At 35.4% G+C, this 16,722-nt stretch overlaps 2 protein-coding genes, 1 long non-coding RNA gene and 1 pseudogene across 3 annotated transcripts; 2 read left to right on the forward strand and 2 right to left on the reverse strand.

Moving 5' to 3' along the window:
- Positions 1-4,096: 4,096 nt before the first annotated feature.
- Positions 4,097-5,268, reverse strand: LOC109130457 (uncharacterized). The gene is made up of 2 exons (XM_087497683.1): positions 4,486-5,268; positions 4,097-4,444 (listed from the first exon to the last, which is right to left on the reverse strand). Exons 1-2 carry the CDS (start codon positions 5,266-5,268, stop codon positions 4,097-4,099), a joined length of 1,131 nt encoding a protein of 376 aa, XP_087353809.1.
- A 410-nt stretch (positions 5,269-5,678) lies between these two features.
- On the forward strand, positions 5,679-6,952 carry LOC104760428 (fe(2+) transport protein 1-like; annotated as a pseudogene).
- A 2,974-nt stretch (positions 6,953-9,926) lies between these two features.
- On the reverse strand, positions 9,927-15,796 carry LOC147921438 (uncharacterized). The gene is made up of 4 exons (XR_015588521.1): positions 15,542-15,796; positions 15,207-15,308; positions 14,980-15,064; positions 9,927-10,452 (listed from the first exon to the last, which is right to left on the reverse strand). It is a non-coding gene; the product is annotated as an uncharacterized LOC147921438 (long non-coding RNA).
- On the forward strand, positions 11,407-14,630 carry LOC104763103 (replication protein A 70 kDa DNA-binding subunit D-like). The gene is made up of 13 exons (XM_087499662.1): positions 11,407-11,553; positions 11,665-11,920; positions 12,012-12,108; positions 12,206-12,330; positions 12,419-12,503; positions 12,580-12,709; positions 12,788-12,876; positions 12,939-12,965; positions 13,044-13,167; positions 13,264-13,476; positions 13,572-13,752; positions 13,903-13,956; positions 14,053-14,630. Exons 1-13 carry the CDS (start codon positions 11,407-11,409, stop codon positions 14,628-14,630), a joined length of 2,106 nt encoding a protein of 701 aa, XP_087355788.1.
- Positions 15,797-16,722: the final 926 nt, after the last annotated feature.

The following is a 16,722-nucleotide window of genomic DNA, read 5'->3' on the forward strand; positions in this document are numbered from 1 at the left end:
AACACGTGGCACATTCTCGGGTGATGAGGTGGCATGGTGAGGGAGAGAGTTAACCAACTTTTATAGTATAGATTATAGCGTAAAATTTTTATGTTTTAAAAAAATAAAATTTTGTTTTAGTATATACAAATTAAATTCTTTATAGTTGCAACATATTTTTGTCAACTTTGCAACATTTCAGTTTTTTTTTTACATACAAATGTACAATATAAAATCAAGAAAAAAGATTAGTTAAATTTTGTGAATGATCTTTTTGGGTATTACTTAATAATAATTTTCATCCCTAGTAATAATTAACGGGAAATTTACGTTTTAAACTTTCAAAGTGTCACTGGATAGCATTTTAAATCTCAAGAGAATTTCACTAACACTATAAACCTTTAAAATGATTTTACTGACGCTTTAAACCTTTAAAATGATTTTACTAACACTTTAAACCTTTAAAATGATTTTACTAACATTTTAAACCTTAAAACTAACTTTCATTTTATACTGTTAGTGAAAATATCTCAAAGTTTAGTGAAAATATCTCAAGGTTTAAAGTGCTAACTGAAGGACACTTTAAAGGTTCTCATTTTTCCAATAATTAATTGTTCGATGTATTTTGTGTGTGAGACCGACGCCTGATACGACTTTTGAAAAGGCAATATCCGTACAGTCTATTACGTACAAGAAAGTTTCAATTTCAACATAAACTATAAGTCTATAACTCGCCTACGTGTTATTCGTTTTCGCCATTCGTCAGCAAAATTCCGGCATGGTAATAGCCCAATTATATTCAACGTAAAATTTTCCTATATAACCTTAAGTCTCTTGTTTTGAAACTTTGAGATCACACTTAAAAGAACAACTCTTTTTTTATTAGCTTAGAAAACTTCCTCAAAAACTAAGCTCTCAAACTCTCAATCTCTCAATATCATGGGTTATGTCACATTTCAACACATCCTTATTTATACATTCATTAATTCTATTCCTAATTGAAATAATCTTTGGTTTAGATAACTCCTAAACCAAACTCAACCTTATCACTTTAACAAAACATAGTTTAGCTAGGAATAGGATAACTTCTAACTTAGCTTATTCAACATTTTCCCTCCTAAGTTTGAAGTCTTCTGCTGCAATCTCTCTCATGCCAATGAGCTCCCTCATTTCCTTGAATTTGTTCCTTCCAAGCGCCTTGGTTAGTATCCGCCTTCTGCTCATTTCCAAGTACATGAACCACATCCACTTGTCCATTCTCCACACATTCCCTGATAAAGTGATACCTAGTTTGAATGTGTTTGCTTCGACCATGGAAGACTGGAGTCTTCGTTAGAGCAATAGCAGATTTATTGTCTATCCGAATGGTAACCTTCTCACTTGTGACCCCATTAACTTCTTCAAGCAAATCCTGTAGCCAAATAGCTTGTCTAGCTGCCTCTGTCCCAGCCATAAACTCTGCCTCACATGATGACAAGGAGACAGTGTCTTGTTTCTGAGAACACCAAGTGATCGGACTCTCACAAAGATAAAATATGTGTCATGTAGTGCTCTTGCCGTCGTCAGGGTCGACATTGTAGCTGCTGTCGCTATAACCAATTAGTCGTGGTATCCTCGAGGTCACACGGCCAAACGTCAGTCCAAGATTGATCGTACCCTTTAAGTATCTCAGACACTTCTTCATAGCAACTCCATGAGACGTCCTTGGATCCTGCATATAACGACTTAACACAGTATGATAGGTCCGGTCTCGTATGCAATAGATAACGTAGACAACCAACATTCCTCCTATAGTTAGTAGCATCAATCCTTTCTTCCTTCAGTGCTTTGTCCAACTTTAAACCTGTCTCCATCGGAATGTGTACCGGGTTGCAGTCTTTCATTCCAGCCTCTTCTAGAATCTTTAGAGCATATCACCTCTGATTCAATGTAATTCCTTCCTCATGTTGACAAACTTCGATTCCCAAGTAATATGTTAACTTTCCCAAGTCACTCATATCAAAATTTGTGGCCATCTCCCTCTTAAACCGATTGATAATGTCTTTGTTTGTTCCTGTAACAAACAAGTCGTCAACGTATACAGCCACAATAAGACGTTCACCACCTACCTATTTTCGATACACCGATGGCTCCTTAGAACACTTCTTAAAACTTAGCTCACAAAGAATCTGGTTGAGCTTGTTGTTCCACGCCCTTGGAGCTTGTCTTAGCCCATATAAGGCTTTGTTTAGCTTGTACACCTTATTCTCTTTTCCTCTTTCTTCGAACCCTTCAGGTTGATCAACATATACCGTTTCCTTTAATTCACCATGTAGGAATGCTGTCTTAACGTCAAGATGATGCACCTCCCAACCGTTGGAGGCTGCAAGATTAACAAGGAGTCGGATGGTCTCCAATCGAGCAACAGGAGCGAACAATTCTTCAAAGTCAATCCCGTGTTGCTGTACATATCCTTTGGCAACAAGACGTGCCTTATATTTATTTATACTCGCATCAGCATTCTTCTTGAGTTTAAAGACCCACTTTAAGCCGATTTGTTTCACGCCTGCAGGTAGTTCAACTAAATCCCAAGTATGATTCTTGTTAATAGAAAGAATCTCATCTTCACAGGCCATGATCCACTCCTTGGTCTCACTTGCTTCACTAAAGTTCTTAGGTTCCTCATTTAGACATAAGAGTAATGTTTCACCTTCTTCCTCCACCAGTTGTAAGCATTCTTGTTATGTGATTAGAACATAATCTCCAAGGTATTTGGGTCTTGAAGTCGTTCTCATAGACCTCCGAAGAGATATTTGAGTGTCTTCATCCTTGTTTTCAGTATCAGTCCTATCTTCATCTGCTCTGTTTTCAACTCCTCTTTTTTCCTCTCTATCGATTCTTTGCTCTGTTTCGATGTTTTCATTACTCTCCATCTCATCATAAATCCCATGATTCCCAAATTCGCCAAGAACTATACTGAAGTTGCCATTATTCTCTGTTTCAGACTCCAGTCTTTCCCCACACCAGTTACAGCCCTTTGTTTCATCAAATACTACATCTCTGCTAACCACTATTTTCCGGTTCTGCATATCATACATCCTATACGCCTTCGAGCCTGGTTCGGTTCCTAAGTGAATAAGCTTCTTTGACCTGTCATCAAGCTTCCTTAGGTGTGGTTTGTCTATCTTGGTGTAACCAATGCATCCAAATACTCGTAGGTGTCCAATGTTCGGACTCTTGTTTCTAAACATCTCATATGGTGTCTTGTCTTGCAGAGCTCTTGTAGCTATATGATTCAAGAGATAGGTTGAATGTCGAATAGCCTCTCCCCACATGAAGTTTGGTAAGTGCATGTGCTTTAAACAGCTCCTGGTCATCTCCAATAACGTACGGTTGCGCCTCTCAACCACTCCGTTTTGCTGCAGAGAGTAAGGAGCAGTGAGGTGCCTTCTGATTCCTTAATTCTCACAGAATGTGTTAAACTCATGAGAAACAAATTCTCCCCCTCTGTCAGTCCTAAAAGTCTGAATGCGTTCTCCTGGTTCTTGCTCAACTAGTCATTTAAAGCTTTTGAATTTTTCAAAAGCCTCTCCTTTCTCCTTAAGCAAAGTTGTCCACATGTAACGAGTATGATCATCAACAAGGACAAAAATGTACATGTTTCCTGCAGCTGTGCTTGGGGTTATAGGTCCACAAAGATCCCCATGAACCAATTCTAGTGTCTTGGTTGCCCGATATGAAGTTGCTTGTGGAAATACTCGCCTAACTTGTTTACCAAGTAAACATGAGCTGCAGATTTCCTTCTCAAAATTGACATCCGTAGTACCTTGTACAAGCTTCTAATCAAACATAGACTTTAATGTTTTCGTATTTATGTGTCCCAATCTCGCATGCCACCTACTAGCCTTGCTTGTTTGTGAGAGGTTGAGATTCATAGTATCTCTGACCATAGTACCTTCGATCCCCATTCGAACTTTGTAGAGACGGTTTAATGACCGTACAACTTTAGCAAGTAGTTTCCCGTGTTGATCATGCATAGTTAAGATTCCTCCTCTAAGTATTATGTCACATCCTGATTCAGTGGCTTGCCCGAGACTTATGATGCTGCTTTTCAGGTTCGGTATGTAGTAGACGTCTGTCATAACTCTGGCTCTCCATACATATCAGTGAAAGCAATGGATCCTTTCCCTTTGATATCTATCCGAGAGTCATCTCCAAAACGTACCTTCCCAGTGATAGAAGTGTCAATCGAATCAAAATAGCGTCGGTCTCTAGTCATGTGGTTACTGGCTCCATTATCCAGGTACCAAACATTCTCTTCCCTTTTATTTGTTTCAAACTTGCTTGGTATACATCTTTCTTCGTTCAAGAAAACGATCTCGTGCATCATGAGTTCGTCAGCTTCTTGTGTTTTGCTTTTCCCATCTTCATGTGTTTCTTGCAACTTAAGCAGTCGATCTGGGCAGTTGAAAGTGAAGTGTCCGGTCTTGTCACAACAGAAGCATGTTATTTTTGACATGTCTCGACCTCCGCCAAAGCCTCTTCCTCTGCCAAAACGCCCACGACCTCTACCTCTGTAAGAAAATCTTCCACCTCGTCCTCTGTTTCGATATTCTCCATTATAATCACGGTTTGTATAGTTAGATTGTCCCTCCAGGTCGCATATAGCAGCTTGGTGTGGTCTTCTTGTATCTCTTCCTCCTCTGAGATTCGTTCTTCATATGCCTTTAAGCGTCCAACAATGTCCACGAAGCTTGTGGTGTTAAGATCCAACACCTGCTCCAATGATGCAACCATGTGTATGAATTTTGTTCTTGGAAGACACTTTAAAAACTTCTTCACCATCCTTGATTCTTTGAGATTTTCTCCTAGTGCAGCCATCTTGGCTGAGACTTCAGATAGTCTTCCCACAAAGTCATCGACCTTCTCGGTGTCCTTCATACGCAAACGATCAAACTCGGCCATAAGAGTCTGTAGCCGAGCCTCTTTCACCCTTTCTGCTCCCACATGTCTTGCCTTGATTGCTTCCCACATCTTTTTCGCCGAGTCAAGTTCGCCGACTTGCAAGGTAAGAGATTCGGGTATGGATTGGACAAGCAAGGCAATCGCCATGTTGTTTTTGTCAATGTTGATGGTGTCTGTTGCAGATTCCGGTTCTATAACCTCCCAAACCTTATGGACCCTAAGCGCAATCCTCATCTTCATGGCCCATACGGTGTAGTTTACTGTATTTAACATCGGACATGAGATAGAAGGAGATCCTCCTCCTCCTTCACTTGATGTGATGTTTGAGACGGTAAGATTTCCCATCTTTGAAACTCGCCTGAAGCTCTGATACCAATTCTTGTTTTGAAACTTTGAGATCACACTTAAAAGAACAACTCTTCTTTTATTAGCTTAGAAAACTTCCTCAAAAACTAAGCTCTCAAACTCTCAATCTCTCAATCACATGGGTTGTGTCACATCTAAACACATCCTTATTTATACATTCACTAATCCTATTCCTAATTGAAATAACCTTTGGTTTAGATAACTCCTAAACCAAACTCAACCTTATCACTTTAACAAAACATAGTTTAGCTAGGAATAGGATAACACAAAACACTCCAAGCAAACAAGACCAAAAAAAACACACACAGACAAGAACACAAAACACTCCAAGCAAACAAAAACAAAAAGATGTTTCTAACACAACTATAATGGAAGCTTCGGCAACACTAATGAAGCTCTTCTTCTTTGCCCTAATTCTTATCATTTTCGCCATATCTCCGGTGATGTCAACGGCGCCCGAAGAATGTGAAGCGGAGTCAACTAATCCATGCGTCAACAAGGCTAAAGCCTTACCTCTAAAAATCATATCCATTGTAGTTATCCTCGTGACCAGCATGATAGGTGCCTCGGCTCCTCTCTTCAGCCGATACGTTCCTTTCCTCCATCCGGACGGAAACATTTTCACAATTGTCAAGGCTTTTGCATCCGGAATCATCCTCGGAACAAGTTTCATGCACGTGTTACCAGATTCTTTTGAGATGTTGTCATCAGAATGCTTAGAGGATGATCCATGGCACAAGTTCCCATTCACAGGATCTGTCGCTATGTTGTCGGCCCTCATCACTCTAGGTCTCTATCCATTGACTCCTTGGCGACTACCTTCTACTCTAGCAAGAACGGTACTGAGATCGTACCTTCTGCTAGTAACGGTGATCAGAAGAGAGCCAATCCGATGATAACTCATGGCCATAGCCATGGTCATGGCGTTACACTAACTAATAAAGATGATGGTTCTTCACAGTTATTGCGGTACCGTGTCGTTGCTATGGTAAGTTTACCACATATATAAATGTACCATTTAAAGTGATATAAGTTTTTACAAAATTAGTTAACAATTTAGTATGGTTTTATAAACACATGATAGGTGTTGGAGCTTGGAATTATAGTTCACTCCGTAGTCATTGGGCTATCCCTAGGTGCAACAAATGACACATGCACTATTAAGGGTCTTATTGCAGCTCTTTGCTTCCATTAAATGTTTGAAGGCATGGGTCTCGGCGGCTGCATCCTCCAGGTAAATCGCAAACTACATCTTTATTGAGGTCTTTTAATACACATAATAGGTATTTTAATACACTATATCCCATAGATATATTGAATAAATGTTTACTAACAAAATCTTGTAAATTGTGAGTAGGCGGAATATACGAATGTAAAAAAGTTTGTGATGGCTTTCTTTTTCGCGGTTACAACACCATTTGGAATCGTTTTAGGGATTGCATTGTCGAGCGTTTACAGGGATAATAGCCCGACCGCATTGATCACTGTTGGACTGCTTAACGCGTGCTCAACAGGACTGCTCATCTACATGGCCCTCGTCGACCTTTTAGCGGCTGAGTTCATGGGACCAAAGCTACAAGGCAGCATCAAGCTTCAAATCAAGTGTTTCTTTGCCGCTCTACTTGGCTGCGGTGGCATGTCAATCCTCGCCAAGTGGGCTTAGAAACTTATAAGTTCGGTTTTAGAAAGGGTCGTTGGATCTCTGTCTGTCGCGTGAAGTGTTTATGTCTTCTGTTGGTTACTTGCATATAAATTATGTAAAGAGCAAGAATTTTCGTGTGATGAATAATAATTGTGTATTAGTATTTTAGAATAAACTTTCAAGATTGGAATTTAACACAACGTAACAGACAAATTAATGATTTATATATAAGACAGCATAACAAAGCATCAGACCAACCGTTTTAGGCTCTTAAGCAAAAGTTTAAAAATATTTTCTCTTTATATAATGTCTTCTAAGTAACATGAAGAAAATTTAATAATTTTAAAAATTAAAATAACTTTTTTTGTTAGTGGAAGCAAAAAAAATTGGGTTATAAACGAAAATTGATTTGTTTTAAGTTACAATGTTTAAACTTGGTGAGAATTGCACACCTCGATTTACCTCTGTAGTGAACCGCATATCGTGACTCTGCCTCTACTCCTCGTCCATTTTACAGACCAATAACATAACATAAACATAACACAAAGATTTATGAGTTCTTCTCTGATTGAGGGTACATCTCATGTGGGAACCTTTTCCCACAAACATCCACTATCTATCACTCTATCACTCAAAGTTTACATTGTGTTTCATATACAAAGCTTAGAGAGTAACTAATCAAAGATCAATTAATAACCTAATGTGTACTCAACCACGATCTAGTGGTATCGTTGTAACACTTTAGGATCAAATCCTCAAAGACCAAGAAATTGTACTATGAAATTGTGTAGATTAAATATAGCTAAGATAATGTAAAAGTTTGTGAATGAAAGTAACTATCAAAAACGGAAAGTAACAAGTGGTTTAAATCAAAAGAAAAACATTGGGCGCAGGGAATCATTAGGGAATATAACCACAAAATTAGGTGATTAGATAGGGATGCATTAGACACCGTTCTAGAACTCAAATCACGGTTGTAAAGCTAACCCACTCTCGCAGCATTAACTATCTAAGCAATGAATTTACTAAACCCTAAACTCTCGTTTGAATCTAGCAAACAAAGCAAGCATTAATAAGTTTAGGTTTGATTAGTTCATAAGGTGCCTTAACTTCAACTTTCGTTGGGTAAGGGTCACTTTGCTCACCTATTTTCTTTTCCAGCAACTCAACAACACTTTTGGTGCTCCGATGAATTAAACCTAAGATCAGAAACTAGGTAGCTAATCCACTACAAGAAAATCTGCAATTTGGGACTCCAGTTTGTGACTACTTTTTTGGTTGCAAAATAGAGTGATGCTTCTGAGACTAATTTGCGACGATTCAACGACTACAAAATAATTGAAGAGAAAATTTCGATTATTAACGACAAAACATATAAGTCACAAAAAGTCTCAAATTAGCGACTACATTAGGACTAGTTTGCGTCGAATAAATATTGGTCGCATAATGGTCACAAATTACGACTACTATGTGACTCTTCATTTAGTCGGTAAAGATAGTCGCAAAAGTATCGCATATTGAAGACTTATTTTCATCTTCATTTTTTACCCTGATTTAGTAACAAAGAGGTCACAATTTGCGACGAGATTGCGACATACCTGAAGAATTTGCGATAACACATGATTTAGCTACTCTTTTAAGACTATTTATCCACTCTGGATATTTTTTATTTTGAAATTTCACATTTGAGATTCATTTACATGTTTAGGTTGATGTTTATGCTTTGTTTTGCTCGACCTTATCAATAGTAACTTTTTCAAAGTCTTAAATTTCAATGATTATAACTAAACATCCATAAGTTCTAAACCTATCTTAAGTGTTACATGTTCTTTTGTGAGAATGTGTTGCAATGAAGAAAATTTTCAAAACTAAGTGATGAAAACAATGTTTTACTAAATCTTACCATTACATGTACTTTATACTACTACTATGAGTTCTCCTAAGTGATTTATATAAACAGTTTTATTCATAATGTGTAGAATTCAAGATTTTTATTTTGTGATGTATATTAGGTAGTCTCAAAAACGTCACAATGTGCGACTTATTTCCCACTCTGTCGAGACTGATTTTAGTGAATTTTGGCGCTTAATTTTCCCTCCCAACTATTTACTTTGTGACCAATTTGCAACCATATAGGGACTCTCCTTCGTTAATAACTAGGTAAACAACTTAATCGATTTCTCTTCGCTGATAATTAGACTCGATCTAACATTCAACTCTCTCCTTTCCTAAAGAGATTTCTCTCCCAATCTTTTCTCATTTAATTCATCTCATTTCTAGAACGATCTAATGGCTCTTAAGGGTATTAGATCTACCAGAGGTCGTGGAGCCAAACCTGTATCAGGTGTAAGAACATTCAATGGTCAAAATGCCACCATAGGTGTCAGTGCTCACGGAACTTATTCTCACTCGTCCAACCCATCGGCAACACATTCTAAGACCCATTCACATCAAAGTCGTCCTTCGCAGTTTCCGCCGAGGACAGAGTATGGGAGCCATTCACATCAAAGCCCTCCTTCGCAGTTTCCATGGAGGACACAATCTGGGAACCATTCACATCAAAGCTCTCCTTCACAGTTTCTGCTGAGGACATAGCCACTGTCACTACAAGAAAACACTTGATTTGCGATGGAAAAATATCTAGCAAATCCCTTGCAAAACGACTATAGCAAGGGATTTGCGAGGGAAGTCAATTCCTCGCAATTCGTTTCTCGCAAAATGGTTAACATTGCAAATCCCTCGCAATATTTGCTAGGAACAAAATCCCTCGCAAAATCATTGCAAATTGCAAGGAATAAAAGCGGTCGCAAATTTCTTGCAGTTCTGTTCATAGTACATCTCTCGCAAAGTTTGCTATGGATTTGCAAGGAAACATAAAAATGAAAAACTAAAGAAAATATTAGTTTCTTAAATAATTTAATATATTTAAAATTTTATTTAGCATATATAAATATATATATATATATATATATATAATTATAGATTTAGTGACAGGTTTTTTAAAATTAATATATATTGGTATTAATAAACCACCCAAACCGGGAATTGATTAAGAGTTACAAAATTGAACCGATTACAAATTGTCGGTTGAACCGAAGGCTAAAATCAACAAACAAAAAAGACCCTAATCCCACAGCTGACAAGCCCCCGTTTCCAGCTGCTAGTATGTCGGCCTCTTGGCCAATTAATCCCTCAAAAATGATCTTCAAACCAACCAGATTCTCAACCCGGTAAAGGGGAAGAACCAGCACTAGCTCCACTCGCGGCACAAGCCTTTTGCTCCGCCACCGTCTCCTTTAGCACTCATTTTCTGTCGCCGGATTTCTGTTTCCATCTTCAATTATAGTGGTGGCTAGAAGAGGAGTTCAGATTCAGAGATCTTCAGGCAACATATCTAAATCTTGTTGTGTCTTGTTTCGTGGTGGTGGTCAAATCTCTGTCTGCGGCGGACTTTACTCTACTCAGGTCTAGACTTTGCTCTGCCACTGTCTCCTTTAGATCTTGGGATTTCTTTGATTATCCTTCATCATTTTCATCATTTTTATGTCAAGAGAGGTGACGAAGTAAAGAAGGAATAAGGAATAAGGGATAAGAGAAAAGCGTATAAACCCATGATTATCCTTCATCTCTGTTCGTAACTTAGGGATAAGGGATGGATGAGGATTGAGGAGAAGAGGTGACGAAGAGGAGAAGGAAAACAAAAAAAAGGGAAACAATGATATCCGTCAGATTTAATCTAATCAACGGTTCGTGATAGGCTAAAAGACCAATCCATGTCTCTATGAACTAACCAATAGGGACTCAATATCTTTTGTTTTATTAATTTTGTAATTTGGATTATTATTTGGTATATTAAAGGTAGACAAAATATCTTAAACGTATTTGTAAATCCCCCTTTTAATAAAACGGAAGTACACGACTTAGTTTTTGTAGACTTTACATTATTAATAAATGGTTAGTAATATGTTACGAATATAGGTTATAGGTTATACATTAATTCCAAAAACGAAATATTAATAAACGATATACACCTTCACAACTACATATAACTTTCGTAACTAATAAAATATTTCACCAAATGGTTAACAAGATTTATTCAAGTAAATCTTCCACCAAACGGTTTATCTTAAATATTCCAAAATATATACTTCAAAATATTTGATTAACAAATCAAATCGTCCTTTATCATGTCGTTACCTAAAATCTCTAAACTCATTATTCTAATTGTATATTTCCCAAGAATTTATTCCCACGAATTTATTAATAACCAAAGGTATTTAGAAAGTTAAGCAAAGGTATAATAGTATGAATCAAAAAAGGAATAAAATCTTAATAATTTAACAATATCATACGAAATCTCGGATATCGTATTCTTCAACTAAAGAAAAAAATCCTCAAGAAAATCTTACTTTGTATATAAGTAATGCTAATCGACTTTCATTACGTATATTCAGAGATTTTAAGAAAACAGAAGAATGACGATACTTTCTCAGTTTACCATGCTAAACAATCTCAAGCCATACAAGAATTCATGGTGTATTCGAGCTAAAATACTGCATACTTGGACACATTACAACAAGGATGTTGGTATGTCTTTTGAGATGGTTCTCTCGGATCAAGATGTAAGTAACCTACTTATTTATTCTCATTACTATCATCTGATTTCTTGAGAGTAGTATTCAATATTCATTGACAATCTTTTATATTGATACTTATCACTATAGGATAACTAGATTCAAGCAGCGGTGAAGAAAGAGGATGTTTCGAAATTTAAGAAACATCTCACTAAAGGGGATTGGAAAGTCATTGATGAATTTTCTGTCACTAAGGTCACTGGACAATATCGATCCACCATCAATCCTTACAAAATAAATTTTCTGTATACAACAGAAATTTCTCCTTCAGATCCTATGTCCAATAATATTTGGCTTGATTTGGTTAATTTTAACAAAATTAACAATGGTGCCATAGATCTAAATTACTTGGTCGGTAAGTAAACCCTTCCTTATTATTTACTTATATATTACTGTTGATTTCTATTAGTTATATTTCAAAGTAATCTTCGATTTTGTAAATGTAGATGTTATTGGACAGTTGGTGAACGTGAGAGACATAGAGTTTCTTGATGTCTCTGGAACCCCCAGGAAAAAGATTGATTTCCAATTACGAGATGTTGAGTAAGTCAATCCATTAGAAATACTATAAACATATTACTAAAAAATCAAAAGATCTACATAACATTATAATGCAAATCTGTGCGAAAATCGGTTACAGGAATAACTACCTCAACTGTACTCTTTGGGGAAAATGGGCCGACCAAGTGAAAGAGTTATCTAAAGAAAACATTGGTGGGATGGTCATTTGTTTAATTCGATGGGGCAAAATAGTAGAGTATAAAGGTTAGTAATAGTCACATCTTATAATGTTAGTAACTCCCTAATGTGGATTTAGTGGATTTACTACTCTTTTATGTCCATTTTGTAATAGGTGTGAGGAGTTTGACCACTTCTTTTGATGCATCTGATGTATGGTTTAACCCTGACATACCAGAGGCAGTGGATTTCAAAAATTTGTAAGTATTTTCAAGATCCTTAAAATTTTGATCACATTCGTTGTTTAAGAAGTTACAGTGGTGGAATATATCTCAGGTTACCTTCGGATGGTCTTGCCTTATCCATGTTGGGACCTAAACCGAAATTTAATTCCCGGAAAATAACTGATGCAATGGCAAATCTGCTTCCGTGGAGAACTATATCAGAGCTTCGTGACTCTTATGAGGTGAGGGTGGATTCCATTAATCGTTTCTCATTAATAAACATGTGTTTAGATATTCTAATGCAAGTTTTATGACAACAGCCTGAAAATGTTCGCATCATGTGCTCAATCCTGGGATTTGACACTGACTGGTCATGGTATTACTACGGTCATGTTAGTTGCAAAAAAAGGTAACAAAGAAAAAATCTAAATACCTTAATAAGAAACAAGTCTATTGGTGTCAAAAATGCAGACAAGAGGTCATTGAAGTTGTTTTAAGGTAACTACTTTTTATTTGCCAAATAATTGGATAATAGAATCTTAAATTAGAATATACTAATCCTTTTAACTTATACAGATACTGGCTACATTTGCTAATAAAGGACAGCACAGGTGAGGCGAAGATATTCTTATTTGATAGTACTCCACAGGAAATCATTGGGCAAGAAGTATCTGAAGTAATGGAAAGCTGCGGTCCTGAGGTATAATAAGACCTTAATCTTGCTGAAACATAATAGTAGAATAATAAATGTTTCTTAATACATACGTCACTTAAATGTTAGTGTTTAACTTTTCAGATTCAAGACCCATGCTATCTACCTGCTGTGCTTACTAAACTTATAGGGCAAAAACATCAATTTGTCATCTCAATCGCGAAAGACAATATAACTGGAAGTAATGATGAGTACAAGGTAGAAGAAGTGCTACCAATTCACAACTTGAATGATGATTCATGTGCTATCCATTCACAAGGCCCTATGGAACTATCTACAGCCAGTTCTACAGACCAGGTAGTTACGTGATTACCTCAAGTTCAATATTTTTTTATAGTTTTATAGAGGAAGAACCTTGCTCAGATTAATGGTTATATTTAATATGATTCCAGGTTTTAATGCTTACTAATAGTTCCGAGAAATCAGACTGCACAATGAATTTGGTGTCTACTCCCTCATCTAAACGAAAGGAAGATTCAGGTGACGGATCAAATCAGTCATCCACAAACCAAAACAAATGCAAGGGAGTTGTGGACGAAGAGATTATAGATCTTGAACAGAAGGCTGTTGATGGTACCAATCTCATGCAAAAAAATACAAGTTGTGGCTGACAATGAAGCAGATGGTAATCAAAAACTGGAACAAATCATGCTGAAGAAAGTTAAGATTGAATAGATAGCCGAGCAAAAGGATGTCAACTCAGTCAATGAATTGAAAAGATAGCCGAGCAAAAGGATGTCAACTCAGTCAATGAACGAATGCTATCAATGTTGAATGGTAAGTGTTCCTACATTTATTTAGTAAGTATATTCTACAATCTAAATTGAAACAGTCATGTATAAGTTGAAAACAATTTGTGTGATTTATATGTAGGTGATGAAAGAGTATATTTAAGCTCAGACAGTATTGATCCTTCCGACAAGAGTTCTACAAACAATCCAGTTTACTCTCCAGATTTGTTTAATGGTATAAAAGTTTATGGGTTGCCTAACCATTGTTTGCGACTAAAAATAGGTTGTCCGGTAATGTTGATTAGGAACATTGACACATCTAAAGGGCTATGCAATGGAACAAGGCTACAGATCACTCAAATGGCATATCATGTGATTGAAGCTAGGGTTATTACAGGTAATAGAGTTGGAAAGATAGTTCTTATTCCTAGGATGCTAATCACGCCATCAGATGCCAGATTGCCATTTAAAATGAGGCGTAGGCAATTTCCTTTAGCTGCAACTTTTGCTATGACTATCAACAAGAGTCAAAGGCAGACACTACAACATGTGGGAATTTTTCTACCTAGACCAGTTTTCTCACATGGTCAATTGTATGTCGCCATGTCTAGAGTTCAAAGTAAAACTGGTTTGAAGATTCTCATTACCGACATAGAAGGACGACCACAACAAACAACAAAAAATGTTGTTTTTAAAGAAGTCTTCCAAAAACTTTACTAGAAAAAAAAATCAACAGATTCCACTACTTGATATTAAAAGGTAACAGTTTTATTAATAGTTCATGTCTTTTATGATTTTTATGATTTTTATGATTTTTATGATTTTTATGATTTTACTAATTATGTTACATATAACTTTCATATACAGAAGGCTTTTATACCAGCTCAGGAGTGATTGTAATTTTGAAGCAAATATATTGTTTCTCATACAATAAATTTTATAAAACAACTCTTTATTTTCTCATTATTTTTCGATTTAAATTAGCAACTATGTTTAAACATTTCTCCATTATTTTCTTCATAATTATTATATAATAAACAAAAACAATTGGATCATTTCAAGTACTAACCTCTTTATCGAAGAAGAAAAACGGGTTATCTATGAACTTTGTCTTAATGTCTGATCATTCTGATTGACTTGATTACCATCAAAACCTGCAGAGGAAAATATCAAATGATATCAGTGTCTATATCAACACTATTTTCCTCATCCATAGTGTCGTAATTGATAAACCAACTTATGAAGAAACTAAAACTATAGATTCTTAATAAAAAAGCTAGAATACTTATCTTCTACCTAGAAGAATATATGTAGATTCCATTTACTCCTAAAGCATTGTTTTCATACGATATTAACGATTTCCATGGATGTTCATCAGAAACCACAGTATATACAAACCTGTAGAATATACAAAATCGTGTTAGTACAAATAAATGATATAAAAATTAAGAAACGCCAATACATATAGCTTTTTGAGAAAACGACGATCTGGATTCTACAGTTTAAAAAACAGAGTTTTCGATTATACAAAAAATCGAAGTAACAATTGGATCATCTAACTGATTAGTGATTTATAAATTAGAATACATACTGATAGGAGAAGATAGGAAAAGCAATTTGAATTTGCTTACCGACGGCGAAGAATATAACCTTAGAGCATCATCCCACATCTGACCTCACCCACCTTCAACAATTGGAAAAGAATAAGATCCGATAAATTGATCGAATCAACCATGCGTATTTGGAAACTGAAACACAAACACCTTCTGGTTTTCCAGATAAATCGGTGGGTGATGGTTTGTCCAAAAACATTCCCGATTTCTGTCTTTTCGAGAAAGTTTTAAAGGATAAGATACTTTCCTTTTTTTTCTAATCAGATCATTGTTTTAAAAACATTAGTAACCCATAGGCTTTTCTAAACAAGATAGGCCCAAATTTGATTATTATACATAGATTTTTATTTTTTTTATAACCAACATATGGCCCATTATAAAATCTAAATATTGAAAAGATCCATATATATTCATTTCGAACCAATATTCATATTTAAAAACTTACAATACACATGTTATAAAAAAAGCTAATACAATAACAAAAAAAAACCATTTTTAATAAACTAAAATTCAAAATTAATAATATAAAACGTACACAATATGTTAACATTCCACGAGTTATATTTACCACAGATATTTATTGTATCAGTTGCATCCAAATATTATTATAAACAATCACATGTATAATATATAGGTGATAATAACATTTTTTCCAACCCGGGTTGTAGCACGGGTCTAAATCTAGTTAAATTCATTAATTTGCTTCGCTTTAAAGTTAAACATATCTTAAAATATATGTATATTCACTAATTTTTCTTAGTTTTTGAGTTAAACGTATTTACAAATATTTATATCTTTTTGTATCAATGAACTTTTTTCCAAGTATTGGACTTAAGAGAATATTAATATTTGAATTTATGATTTAATTTCTAAATTCCAAAATTTAAAAATTTAAGTTTTAGAGTTTATGATTTAGGATCTGTACTAGGTTTTTATGATTTAATTTCTATAATGAAACAGTCACAAAACAATCGTATATATAATTGGGATTCCAGGTTTAGAGATTTAAATTTATAAGTAAATATATAGTATTTTTAAAAGATTTATTTTATATAAAGTAGATATATATGTTTATTTTTACTATATCGGTTTTATGTATATATAATGGAAAAGTTTTGGTTTTGGTTTTACGATTTATGATTTAATTTCTATGATTAGAATTTTTAAAGTTTAGAGTTTATGATTTAGGGTTTTGAGTT

Source organism: Camelina sativa, chromosome 18 (genome assembly GCF_030686135.1).
Source record: "Camelina sativa cultivar CO46 ecotype springtype chromosome 18, ASM3068613v1".
NCBI classification, from domain to species: Eukaryota; Viridiplantae; Streptophyta; class Magnoliopsida; order Brassicales; family Brassicaceae; genus Camelina; species Camelina sativa.